The sequence below is a fragment of the Manis pentadactyla genome, chromosome 12 (assembly GCF_030020395.1).
Source record: "Manis pentadactyla isolate mManPen7 chromosome 12, mManPen7.hap1, whole genome shotgun sequence".
Taxonomy (NCBI): domain Eukaryota; kingdom Metazoa; phylum Chordata; class Mammalia; order Pholidota; family Manidae; genus Manis; species Manis pentadactyla.
The window spans coordinates 38124682-38137064 of record NC_080030.1 but is presented as its reverse complement, the minus strand read 5'-3'; the positions used below and the strand labels follow the sequence as shown (position 1 = coordinate 38137064).

General features: G+C 36.8%; 1 protein-coding gene across 8 annotated transcripts in view; it reads left to right on the top strand.

The window, feature by feature from the left end:
* The window catches only part of ARID1B (AT-rich interaction domain 1B), a 407616-nt gene that overhangs the window by 147473 nt on the left and 247760 nt on the right, over positions 1-12383 (top strand). For all 8 annotated transcript variants that reach the window (XM_036886809.2, XM_036886812.2, XM_036886807.2 and 5 more), the window contains exon 4: positions 7222-7332. In XM_036886809.2, the coding sequence (XP_036742704.2) occupies positions 7222-7332 (111 nt within the window). The remainder of the gene's footprint in view (positions 1-7221; positions 7333-12383) is intronic.

Sequence of the window (12383 nt, the reverse complement as noted above, 5' to 3'; positions counted from 1 at the left end):
TCAGGATTCCTGAATCCATCTTTCATATTATTAGCCCCATTTTTACTTAAATGGAAACTTTCAAACATAAACAGAAGTAGACAGGTACCCTTAGCACCGATCACTCAGCTTTCAGCAGATACAAGGCCACAGACTCCCTTCCCTCACTCCCAACCCCTACCCTCAATATAACTTTAAAGTAAATCCCAGATATTGTATCATTTAATCGGTGAATACTTCAGAGCACATCTCTAAAAGATAAAGAGCTTTAAAAAAGAAACATAAACATGATATAGTTATCATACTTAAAATAGTTTTTTTCATACTAATTACCCAGTGTTCATATTTCTGATAGTCTCATAAATAGAATACATGTTTTTATCTAATTTACGTTGTGGGGTAATTTGAATTGGCCCAAATAAAATCCAATCTTAAAATTGGTTGATAACTCATCATCTGTAGGCTTTTCCTCTATCTCTGTCTCCCAATCTCTCTCTCTCCTTTTCTTTTATCTACTTCAACTTAATTTGTTGAAAGAACATGGTCGAATTTCTAGTAGAGATTCCCACAGTTCAGGATTTGCTTATTAACTCAACTATTGTTTAATGTGTCCCTCTGTCTTCTGTATTTGATTTAAATGGTTGTTATATATACAGGCTTTATCAACTCAGTATCAATTTTATTCTTGGGGGGAGAATATTTCATTGCTCATTTGTTCATTAGAAAGTATAGAATGTCTTGATTTTTCTTTTTTTTTATTGCATCAGTGATGCTCTTGCCATAGTCTTTCCTTTCTTCTTAATTTCTAGTATTTTTTTAAAATAAGTTCTTTCACAGTCATCTTTTTTGCCTTAAGACTGCCAGTAACAAACAGCAAAATGTGTTTTGTAGCACATTGCTACCAGGCAATGTAGCTGTTAACATGATAAATATTCTTGGACATGAGCCCAAGTTTTGTTCAGTTTTATGTGTTTGTCCTCATACATTTATTTTTGTATTGCTGTGTCTCATTCAAAGTATATGTCTTCAGAAGCCATTCAGTCGATCATTCACCAGGCTCTTGTTGAGTACCTGACAGTGCTTGGCACTGGGAACCCAGGAGGAAGTAAGAGTCCAGTTCAGGGGATACACAAGCAAGTAGTTAAAATACAGCATTGTAAATTCTGAAGTTGGTGTTAAGTTAGTTGTTTCAGAAGATGGTGGAGTTAATTTCTAGCAGGATCTAGTGGACAACCAGCTGCTTTGCAGACACAGAAGGAAGGATACCCATGAGCATCCACTCAGGACCAAGGTAGGCCTGTGGCCCCGTGGGAGCTGTGCACAGGCAAGTGAGTGAGGCTGAGGACACACAGTGGCCCTGGGGAGGCCAGGATGAAGCTGAAGGGGCACCTGCAGGATGGCGGATGAGCTCCTCTGTGCCAGACCAAACACTGTAGATGTTATTCTGTGGGCACTAAGGAAGAGGCCTTTTCTAAGCAGTAGGATTCCATGACCATTTGTATTTTAGCAAGTCTGCTCTGGTGGCATGGCAGGCAAGAGGCTATAGTGTAAAACCCATGGCAGCCAGGGGAAAGAGAAAGAGGATAGCTTGTCAGTGATTTGGGGTTTGTTGATAGATCAGATATGTATGGCAGGGCTGGGGGTGGTAGTAGTGAAAGAGATGGCAGAAAGGTGTGCAAGATGGCTCTGAAATCCCATGTGGGTGCTAAGGCCCTTGACCGGGTGGGGACCAAAAGCAGGAGGATCAGATTTGAGGAGGACAGTTAGGAAAGTCTTTTCTTGACCTGATGAGTGTAAGGGACTCCACCAGCAGTTAGAGATGTTCATAATGCAGTTAGAATCTGTGGAACTTGAAGTAGGGATTTGGGAATCATCACCATCTAGGGGTCAGTGGGGAGTCCTTGGGGTAAAGATCTGAGGGACAGTGAATTCCAGGAGACAGGCAGAAAGAAAGGAGCCCGCAGAGGCGGCAGTAACCGCGCATAATCTGAGAAGGCAGGGTGGGGCTCTTTATATTGCTTTCTCTCAGCCTGTGGACTTTAAATAACCATTTAATGATAATGAGCAGTAGGTAGGCTTGTATTTAAATTTGTAGTTTTTTATTTTAGTATTTTATATTCATAATATTGTAATTGAATATTTTGGAAGTATCTCACATATAAAATATTTGAGATATGTAAGTTTTAATACCTTAAAAAAGTTAAAATTGCATTGAATCCTCATTATGTAATAGTGCTTGAAGCTTCCAGTTGTCTCTAACGTACAGTCAGGGTACAAGTGAACATTTGCCTATCACATTGAGAGACTACCACATTGCTAGGACACCAGCTGTGCGAGTTACTTAAGGTTTTGTTTCCTCCAGGTAAATACAAGATGATGATGAGGGACTATCTCATGGGGCTATTGTAAAGATGGACTGGACAGAGTACCTGCCACAAAGCCCTGCTTGCAAATGCCAGCTGTCCTTACCAGTCATATTTCCATCCAGGTATTCCTCAGGTGGCGAGGGGTAATCGTGCCATTCTTGAAGTGTATATTTTATAGATTTACATAACTTCCCTTTTGGAAAGGATATTTAAATTTATCTACAAACTACCAGGGAGGGGTCAGCAGCATACTGAGTTTCTGGAGCAGAGTGATGGTTTCAGGTGGCCGCGGCAAGGCCGTGGGGCCCCCAGGCCTTTTCCCCGCAGAGGTGTCCCATCCTCCTCCTCTCCCACTGCGGTATCTCTCCTGCCAGGACAAGCTGTGTTCCCTGTTAGAAGTTGGAATTGGTGATAGGAGTTTCCAAAGCAGGGACAGAAAGGGAGCAAGGAATTTATTCCTGGCCTCGTTATTGCAGGATGTTAGGAGGCTAGTTGAACCCTCAGCACCTCCCTCTGGGTTATTGGAATAGCAGTAAACGTTCGTCTTCATTCTTTTTCGAGTACATCTGTGCTTAATGCAGTTGCTGGGAGATCCCTTCTCACACACGAGAGCCTCATCAGGAGCTCCAGACTGGCAACCACAGCGGCCCCCTGCTGCCTTGTGTTTCAGATCGGATCGGCAGCTCCCGTGGGACTAACTATAAAGACAACCAGTTTTTACCAGTTTCTGTTTCTGGACTTACATTCCCCAACGCTTTTAGGACCATGGCCATTTGTTTGTCGAGGACTGAGATGCTCCTTCACCACTTCTCTTCGTCTATGTTCTTTTTTTTGGCTTACATTCCATACACTCTTAAATTCTTGTTTTCTCTTTGTCACTATCTACCAATCTTCCCACTTCCATCCTGCTCTGGATTTGCTGCTTTTTGTAATGTGGTTAGGCATATTGTGATGCTAATCTAAACATCTATTCTTTTTGTTAAAAGCACTTTTCCAGTCCTATCAGAAGTTCAAATGTATGTACCCTTGGGCACAAATACCACTTGTGGGGAGATTTCTGCTATATTTCCCATGAAGATATTTGCATAGAATGTTTGTTACAGTGCAATATGAAGCAGGGGAAGACTGGGAATAACCTTAATGTCCATCAGTAGGGGACTGGTTAAATAAGTCATTTACAAATTATGCAGTACTGTGCATCTTAAAAAAAAGAATAAAGCAGATATAGAATGAGCTTTATAATATATTGTTAAGGGAGCAAAATATATGCTGTATACAGAAAATATTTCCCAATTATGTTTAGAGGAAAAGGATTTAAATACACATTTATTCTTAGGAACTTGGCATTAATTACTGAAATATAAATAACCTGTTGGCAATAATCTTTGTAGAGGAAATCCTGGGAAGGAGGCAATCTTTCTTTTCATTGTTGTCTCTTTGTGTCTTTTGAACTCATAGTGTGGGAATACATTCCCTTTTTTATTTTTTTTCAGTATGCTTAACATTTTATTCTACGTTTTCTTCAAAGCCGAGTGTTGCCATTGTATACTTATTCCATTTCATTTTATAAAAGAGGACAGAAGCACTCCTGCTCTCAGCCTTTATGCTAGAACCCTGTGGCAGTTTGATCTTGTCCTTCCTTACAGTGTAAGTGGGACACTGGAGTGTCCTTTTCCGTCACGCCTCACACTGTGAGATGTTAAATCACCAGCGAAGGGAGTGGTCCATCCTAGGCATTCAGGAAATGTCTCTGACACTTGTTAAAAGAAGCACCTAAGTGAAAACTTCTGAAACAAATGTGTACACTCGTCCTGCCCCCCAAGCTTTCTTCACACTTTTGATGTTCTGTGAGTCAGTCTCCCTTACATGTTTGACTCATAAAGAAGGTTAAAACCAGAATCCATCAATGGTTAAAAGTTTGCAGGTGAGATGAAGAAGAATCATACTGATAAGGGACTCTGAAAGGGGAGCCCACATTCCTGTCCCGTGATTCTTTTGCGTTGCAGTGTTAGCACAGTACGTTATTCTTTTAAACAGTCATGGCTTTGTATGTGTTGAATGCAGTAATGTGTGTGTGACCTAGTATATGCACTATTGTGTGCTGGTTTAAACATGTAAGTAACCTAAGATGGCAATGACATTTTAAAAATGTAAGGCTGTGCTTAGTTGTCATAGCTTATTATCAAATGTGATTCTTAACCTACTCTTTATATTCTGATAACTGATATTGTCCTTTTATTGTCTATTGAATTACTTATTCCTACTTGCTCTTTAGATGAAAATAAATAGGAGAAAATAAATACATCTCTGAAGGGGAAAAAGCTCAGGTTTGTTATGGGATATAACTTTTATATCTTTATTAAAGCTGCCAAACAGAGACTTTATAGTCCTAGTGGACATTTTATCTAGGTAACTTTTCTGGATGTTCTTTCTGTTAAATAAATCCTTGTGCTTAAACATAAATTGAGGTAAAACAGGCTCCATTTTCAGCAGTTCTTCCTAACTTTTGTTTTGGTTTTATTTCCAACTGTATTTAATAATTGAAAGCCTCCTGTGGTTAGGAATAGTGTTTGAGACTCTCTTGGAATCAAATTACTTTGAACTTTAAAAGCCTTAAAAGGGCAATGTAAAGCCGTAGTAAAATTTTCTGATAGCTTTCGTAGTCTGTTGGTTGGGTGTTGCTTATTTTAGAGCAGACAATATCTAAATTGAAATGTGTATTCATTATAATTGTAATGGGTTTTTTCCAACTCTTAAAAATCAATATTTAGCTACAAAGAGAAAAAGAAATGTAAAAGGCTAATAAGCATAGGACATGTGAACCTGTTCCATGTTTCTTCACTGAAGTTTACCAAAAACAGTGTCTGAGCACTGCTGGGGAAGTATGTGTGTTCACCCTCGTGTGTCTGAGCAACAGGCAGGGATCTGCTCATTTGTTCGCCTATTGTGAGGCTGCCTGGCACCTTCGTGGGTTTTTTTTGTAACAGGGTGAAGGCCCCTGAATGGAAGCCTTGTGCCCTACTTGATTGGAAAGCCCCGTTGTTAATCTGAAGGAACCCGCAGGGCACCCAGCGGGGAGTCCATGTGACAAGTCAAAGTTGGGATCTGGAAGAAATGTGGTGCTGGGGAAGGGGGGCGGGGAGAGTGGGACTGATCTTTCAGCCTTGGTTTTTGTCCCCCACTGCCTAATTGTTAACTCTCCGCTGGCAGCCAGATTGAAGAGGTGCCCTTTTAAGTATTTTTCGATTCCGTGTGTTCGCTGAGACCTCACCTAACTGTCAGCAGATTAAAACCTGGACAACTGGTATTGGATTATCTTACAAAAGCATTGTACTGACTGGGCATTATGCATTCCTGTTGGAGGTTAGATACCTTGATTTGTGTGTGAGAGAGAGAGAGAGTGTGTGTATAGATTTAGTTAAAGAGAGAGAGAGAGAGAGAGAGAGAGAGAGAGAGAGAGAGAGAGAGAGAGAGAGAGAGAGTGTATAGATTTAGTTAAAGGGAGAGAGAGAGAGAGAGAGAGAGTGTGTGTGTGTGTGTGTATAGATTTAGTTAAAGGGAAGGAGGGCTGCTTGGGAAATGTTGCGTTTTGGGCATGCTCTTTACTTCCCAGCCTCTTTAAAGGCAGGTTGCACCAGCACATAGCCGGTTAAGCTTAGTATGTACAGCTTGTGCGCTTTGTAGCAGCAGCTATTGGTCCAAAGTTTCTTGGCCCAAGAACTCAGGTAATTTTAAGCATATACTGTGTGTGAGAAAGGCGTGGGGCAGCTGAAGCTTCTTACAGAGTTTCAACCAATAAACATTAATTTTTTAAGTAATAGTTTGAGGATTTAATAGGAGAAGTAGAACTTGTATATAATGTTTCTTCAATTCTAACACATATTTAAACTGACAGGGAAAGGGAGTGAATTTTATTTTAAGTGATGTTTTCCATTCTTTTTTTCTCTCCACTCAGAAACTGGTTCTTCAGCTTTCAATGCCAATTAAGACATGCTATAATAAGTATTTTACATTCTGTCCTGCTGTTTGGCTTTGGGTGTAAATGGTGGCAGAATGTTTAGTAGCTGAGCGTACATAGTTACACAGCTCGCAATCTGGTATATAGTAAGTTTGGTGTGGTGTGCTGTTTGGTTTATATAATATTGTTTCAGCATAATACTGAAACCATGCAGACGGCCTCCTGGAACTGTTCCACAGGATGCCAGAAAGGCCATGTTAATGATAAGTTTCTCATACCTCAGCAGGTTTTTTGGGTGTGTTTTGTTCCCCACTGCTGTTTTATTTTTTATTGTGGTTCTCCGGAAACTATGCCACGAGAACATATGGAATTCTATACATGAATGTTTATTGGTTTTGTAGAAACCCCAGGATACTGTGAGCTTAGCAACAATGTTGTTTTGTGGGTTATGGAGAGGGCATATTAAAAATCAGTTGATAATAAAGTTTTCATTAGGTATTTTTTACACTTTCAAGGTAATATTAAAGGCAGTTCAACCAAAATCAGAATTAAATAATAACATGAGGTTTGATTTGCTCTAGTTTAAGAGTTTGGATATAGCTGACCTCCTTCCCAAAGTTTTACTGACTGCCACCTGCCTGCAAAACGTAAATACGGTCTTTTGTTTGTATGGTCTCATAATAATGTGAGTTGTTAATTATACATACTTTTGCTCTTGATGATTCACTGCTTTTTGTGTCTTTTGGTTTTGCTTTTGATAAAAGTGTTAAAGAAATAATAGCTATAACTCATGTGTATGTCTGCTTAAATGTCATATTACTTGAGGGTTTCTTATAAGTCTTTGCTTCATTTTGGTTACCAAAGAAACTTATAACCCATTGAGATATTTATGTGTGCTTTGTTTTTGTATTTGTGTAGGACATGTCTCAGGAAGGCTATGGCACTAGATCTCAACCTCCGTTGGCCCCTGGAAAACCTAACCACGAAGACTTGAACTTAATACAACAAGAAAGACCATCAAGTTTACCAGTAAGACATTAATGGGCTGATTTGGAAATGTACTGAGTTATAGATTTTTTAAGAAATTGTTGTTTTTGTTTTGTCTACTTTATGTTAAGATTTGGGGGAGAATTTTCTAGATTTCAGAGATATTTGTAATTTGTTAATTTTTTTAGGGCTTCATTCTTAAGCAGCTGTGTAGCCCTGGATAGATGTTTCATTTGTAGGTATCTCCTGGTCCAGAGATTTGTAGGTATCTCTGAGTCCATTTGGAAGGTTTTATTCGGTTGGCAGGTTTTGTGGCAGACAGATTCTGTCACTCAGTCATGCTTTGCTTAGCCTGTTGCATTCTGGTGGTGATAACAAGGTAGAGGTGTCTGGGTAAGAGTTAAACAGAAAGAAATTCCTACTTGGCAAAGGGTATAAATTATGAATGGAGTAAAGCATCATCTGGTGGTTGGCTTTCTTCTGGGGCTCTATGCATTAATAAATCACCCAAAAGAAAGTATTTTAGGTTAAAATTGGAAAAAGTAACTTATAAGTATTTCCACCAGCAAATAGCATGTGGTGATTGGGGTATGTACTGATTAGAATAGTTCCTATGTTGCAGGGTATCGTGTTGATGCCCACAAATAGTTCACTGTGCTTCATTTGCTTTATTTTAATGGTGACATAAATTAGGTTTTCCTTTTAAATGAAGAGAATACATCTGTGCAGACAAATTTTTATATTTATTTTCTTGTTAAAATGTTCTGATTTGAAGAATTATTTTATTGCTTAATCTCTATTATAAGAAGTTTTATTTAAGATGGGAGTTAAGACTAGCCTTGATTGTACTTTGAATTTCAAATATGTTTACATTAAATAAGATTCATTGTATTACTTCTAAACATTTGAGAACTGGCATTTGCAATGAATGTCACACATGGCCTTTGGCCTGCATCCTGTGCCCATTGTATGTTACGTGTAGCTTTAGAGAAGGTAAGTGATGCCGACAGGATGTATGGTATGTTTGAATCTGATGCACATGTTTTGGAACCCTAATTTTTACAGCTTTTACTTTATAGTGGGAGATGGGTGAAATTTATTGTGGTCAACTTTTAGTCACATTGAATATTTATTATCCAATTATTTGGTTCTTGAAGGAATTAAAAAGGGCGATAGATTCTGTGTTTTACGCTGTAAGCTTTTTTCTTTAGCATGTAATTCACAGCTTGTTGCTGAGCCCTTCTGTGTGTGTGTATGCACGTGAATGGTGTTGGTAAATGTAACATTTACTGAGTATTTGGAAATTGGCTTGTGGTTTTAGGAAGTTGACCCATGGGAAGTGGGTGAATAGTGAATTCCACTTTTTTCCCACTGGATTTTTAATGTTTTCAGAGGAGCTCAACTTCATAGGTTTGTCATTGTCTGGTTATGTGTACTACTATGCAATTAAAATTATGAAAAATTTATTATAAATTGATACAGATTTTCTGTGTAGCTCCAAGAATAGTTTGCAGTGTATGACATTCTTCACATCCACTTGAACTTTGGGGTCTTAACCTAGGCTATGCTTTTTTCCGTGGCTCAGCTCTGAAATAGGTGGTTGATATTTAGCTGACTCTATAGCATAATTAGGGAGGGAAAGAAGTGTGTAGTCCCAGAAAACTGATTGAAGCTTTTTAAGTTGATTACTGGACAAGGATCTAAAAGTATTGAGGAAGTGAACCAATGTATTAACCAATAGTTTTAAGTTTTTCTGAGTTGTTCTGTATGTATACATGCAATGCTTTGCTTGCTTCCTTAAACTTTACCTAGCCTACTTCCCAAAGGCAATTTAAGGTTGCTCATAATGTATATTTTCTTAGGAAGCTGTTAAAAAAGAAATGCTCTAATTGGTATTTTCATTCTGTTTTATAACTCACAGATACATAAGCTGCTGATTAACTTAATATTTCAATAATCTTTTTTTTAACCAATAAAGTTTCCAAGTCTTATGATGAGTATATAGAAGTATCAGTAACTGAATAAAGGAAAAACTATAGATAAGCTGGTATACCTAAGACCCCCTGTCCCCAAACTGTTAAGATAAAAATGGACTTTATTTAATGAATTACAGTACACCGCTTTTCTTTCAGCAGGCTTTGTTTCTAGTTTCTGTACAGGGTTTACAAATATATTTTTATTTCTGTGGATCATGCATCAATATTTTGTAAACAATTAAGGTAATTATAGTTTTGGGGAAGGATCTGCTGATATTCTATATGGCTCTAATATTATCTATTTTTAGTGTTATTTTTATTAAATACTTCAGTTTTCTAACTTGGCTAAGTTGATACCACAGGTACTGGGAAACTATTTGTTTTATTACATCTGAATCTGCTATTGGGTCTTTTGGATATTTATGCTGTGGTTTTCCTTTTCAAGTGTCAGTGATAGAAATTTTGTCCTTTTATTTAAGGTTAAAAGCAATCCATCATATTTGTAATCTCTAGTTTAATGATTTGAAACTAAGGGAAATTGTGGGACTTATCTGTATATTTGTATATTGAAAAATATAGAGATTCTACCATTTATATATATATATATTGTGTGTGGAATATATATTGTGGTCAACTTTTAGTCACATTGAATATTTATTATCCAATTACTTGGTTCTTGAAGGAATTAAAAAGGGCAATGGATTCTGTGTTTTATGCTGTAAACTTTTTTCTTTAGCATTTAATTCACAGCTTGTTGCTGAGCCCTTCTGTGTGTGTGTATGCACGTGAATGGTGTTATATATATATATATATATATATATACTTTACATATATATAATTACTAAGTCTTTATCCATCATATCTGTGATTATAGAAGGAAGCTTCTTAGGAAGTTATTTCTTAATCTGTTTGCTTATACTGAGATAGATTTTGTAGTATTTTCTGCATGTGTAATATTTTCCTTAGCACATATTCATTACATTGTCATATTTCCATTACAAGAAATGAAGACATTTCCAATATCCTTATGGTAGATCAGTAATTTGGTTCCTCAGTAAGTTGTCCTCTCGCTGTTGTTTAAACTGGTATTTATATTTGCATGTCATTAAATTCTTGGTGATCTTCAGTAGCTAATGCAGTTAGTTTTCCAGCTGACATAGATCTTAAGATCATCCACACTAAAGCAAATGACTGGTAAATTAATACATGTCCCCCTGTTGTCCATGTTGTCTTCCTGTTGGCCATGACCAGTAATATTACTTTTCACTTAATGCACTCAGACATAAGCTTAGAACAAATCTTTCTAATGTTCACTTATTTCTGTACTTCTTAATCATACAGCTTTTTCCCCTTTGAGGTACATTAACTTACATACCTTTGGTATTGCTGTTATTAACAAATATTAACATCAAGCATGTGATATAAAAATTAGCTTGAAGAACTCTTACCTCTTTGGAATATTATCACTTTAAATTTGAGCACATTCTGTAGTTCTTTTTGATATTGTCTCTAAAATTGACATGGAATGAAGCCAGCCAGCATTAGCAAAATGCACAGTGAAGGTCTTAAAAATGGTATAACTTACTCTTTTATTTTATAAATATTGAGTAAATTTCAATTTACATTCATAGGTAATCCCCAAAATACGACTTAATAAAATTTCTGTTAAATCTTTTGTTACATTTTCATCTCTTGTGGCATTTACTGGTTATCCTTTTATTGCAGTTACATAGGTGTCTTGGTTCCCCTATTAGACTAGGGTCTTTCAGGGTATTTAATATGTTTTACTCAGTAAGTATTTTCCTAATAAAATTTATGTAAAGACTTTTAAATATGTTTGTCCACTGGTTTCAGGATTTTCTTTCCATTGCTTAAGGGATCTTTTCTAAAGTATTGAATTGACATCAAGGGAGCACAGCCGGTGTTCTCCATATGCTACTGATCGTAAAGGATTATGTGAGTGTAATATTTGTATTGGCAGGGTGCTTTTTTCTTAAAATCATTTTCTTTTATTATTAAATGGCTTTTGAGTTTTACTTTAGTAATCTTAAACTTCAAGAGAAACGTCACTTTGGGATAATTAAACTAAAGGTAGCATGAAAACATTTCTTAGTGATATGTATTTTTTAATTGTAAAAATAAATTGACAGAGTAATCATAGTTAAGTAAATACAGAACAGATAGATGGCTTGTTAATATCATATTATAAACATGTATAAAAGGATGTAAACAAAAAGGTTTGATTTCCTTCCGTGTTCTAAGCAAATAGTGCTTTCTCTTCCTGGGATCTGAAGACTTGTTAATATCCCTCCGTTTAGAAATAACTAATTTGTTCTGTTCTTCAGAGATGCCTGCCACCAGTTTGTATTTAAGCTAGTGGGTCCATTATTCTGTTTACCTAAGATACTGAATGCGAACAGTCTATTCTAATAGCCTTTGAGAAGGCCCATCAGGTCATTAAAAACCTCTTTCTGACCCTTTCTTCCTTAAATAGGAAGTATCTAAAGAGGTTGACATGACAAGGGTTTGATCTTTTGAGAGTTTAGTAAAACCGCTAAATGTTGTGTGGAATAGTGCTTATGGCACTTTTGTTGAATTTGCAATTAGAAGGAAATATTGAGGTTTAGATAAAACACATGTTTTTCAGCTCTTTGTGAGAGGAAGGAGGTAGTAAATGCTGGTTGTTGTTTGAAATAGAGGGTGTTAAACAGGATATTGGAAGCCTGAAAAAGAATGGTTGGAAAACTGTTATTACCAAGAATATTCTTTGGGCTTTAGGTATTAGCAACAGAGCATACAATGATCTGCCTTTGAAAAAGGCATACTGAAAAAAGAATGCTGTGTGTATGTGTGTTTGGTTTTTTACTTTTTAATGACAATGTTGGGTAGGGGTAAAAGGTCATGTACTTTGAAAGCATATATGAATGTTGATATATGTTAATAGGGGCATTTTTTTAAGTGTGTAGATTCGATAGTACAGTTCCTGTGAAAGAATGGAAATTTTTGGAAAAAGGTAGGTGAAGTGTTTTTTAACTGGGGTTTCCATTTAATGGAGTTCTCAGCCCAACTAGAAATACAAATTTAATATTTAATGTTAACATGATCTTAACCTGTTAG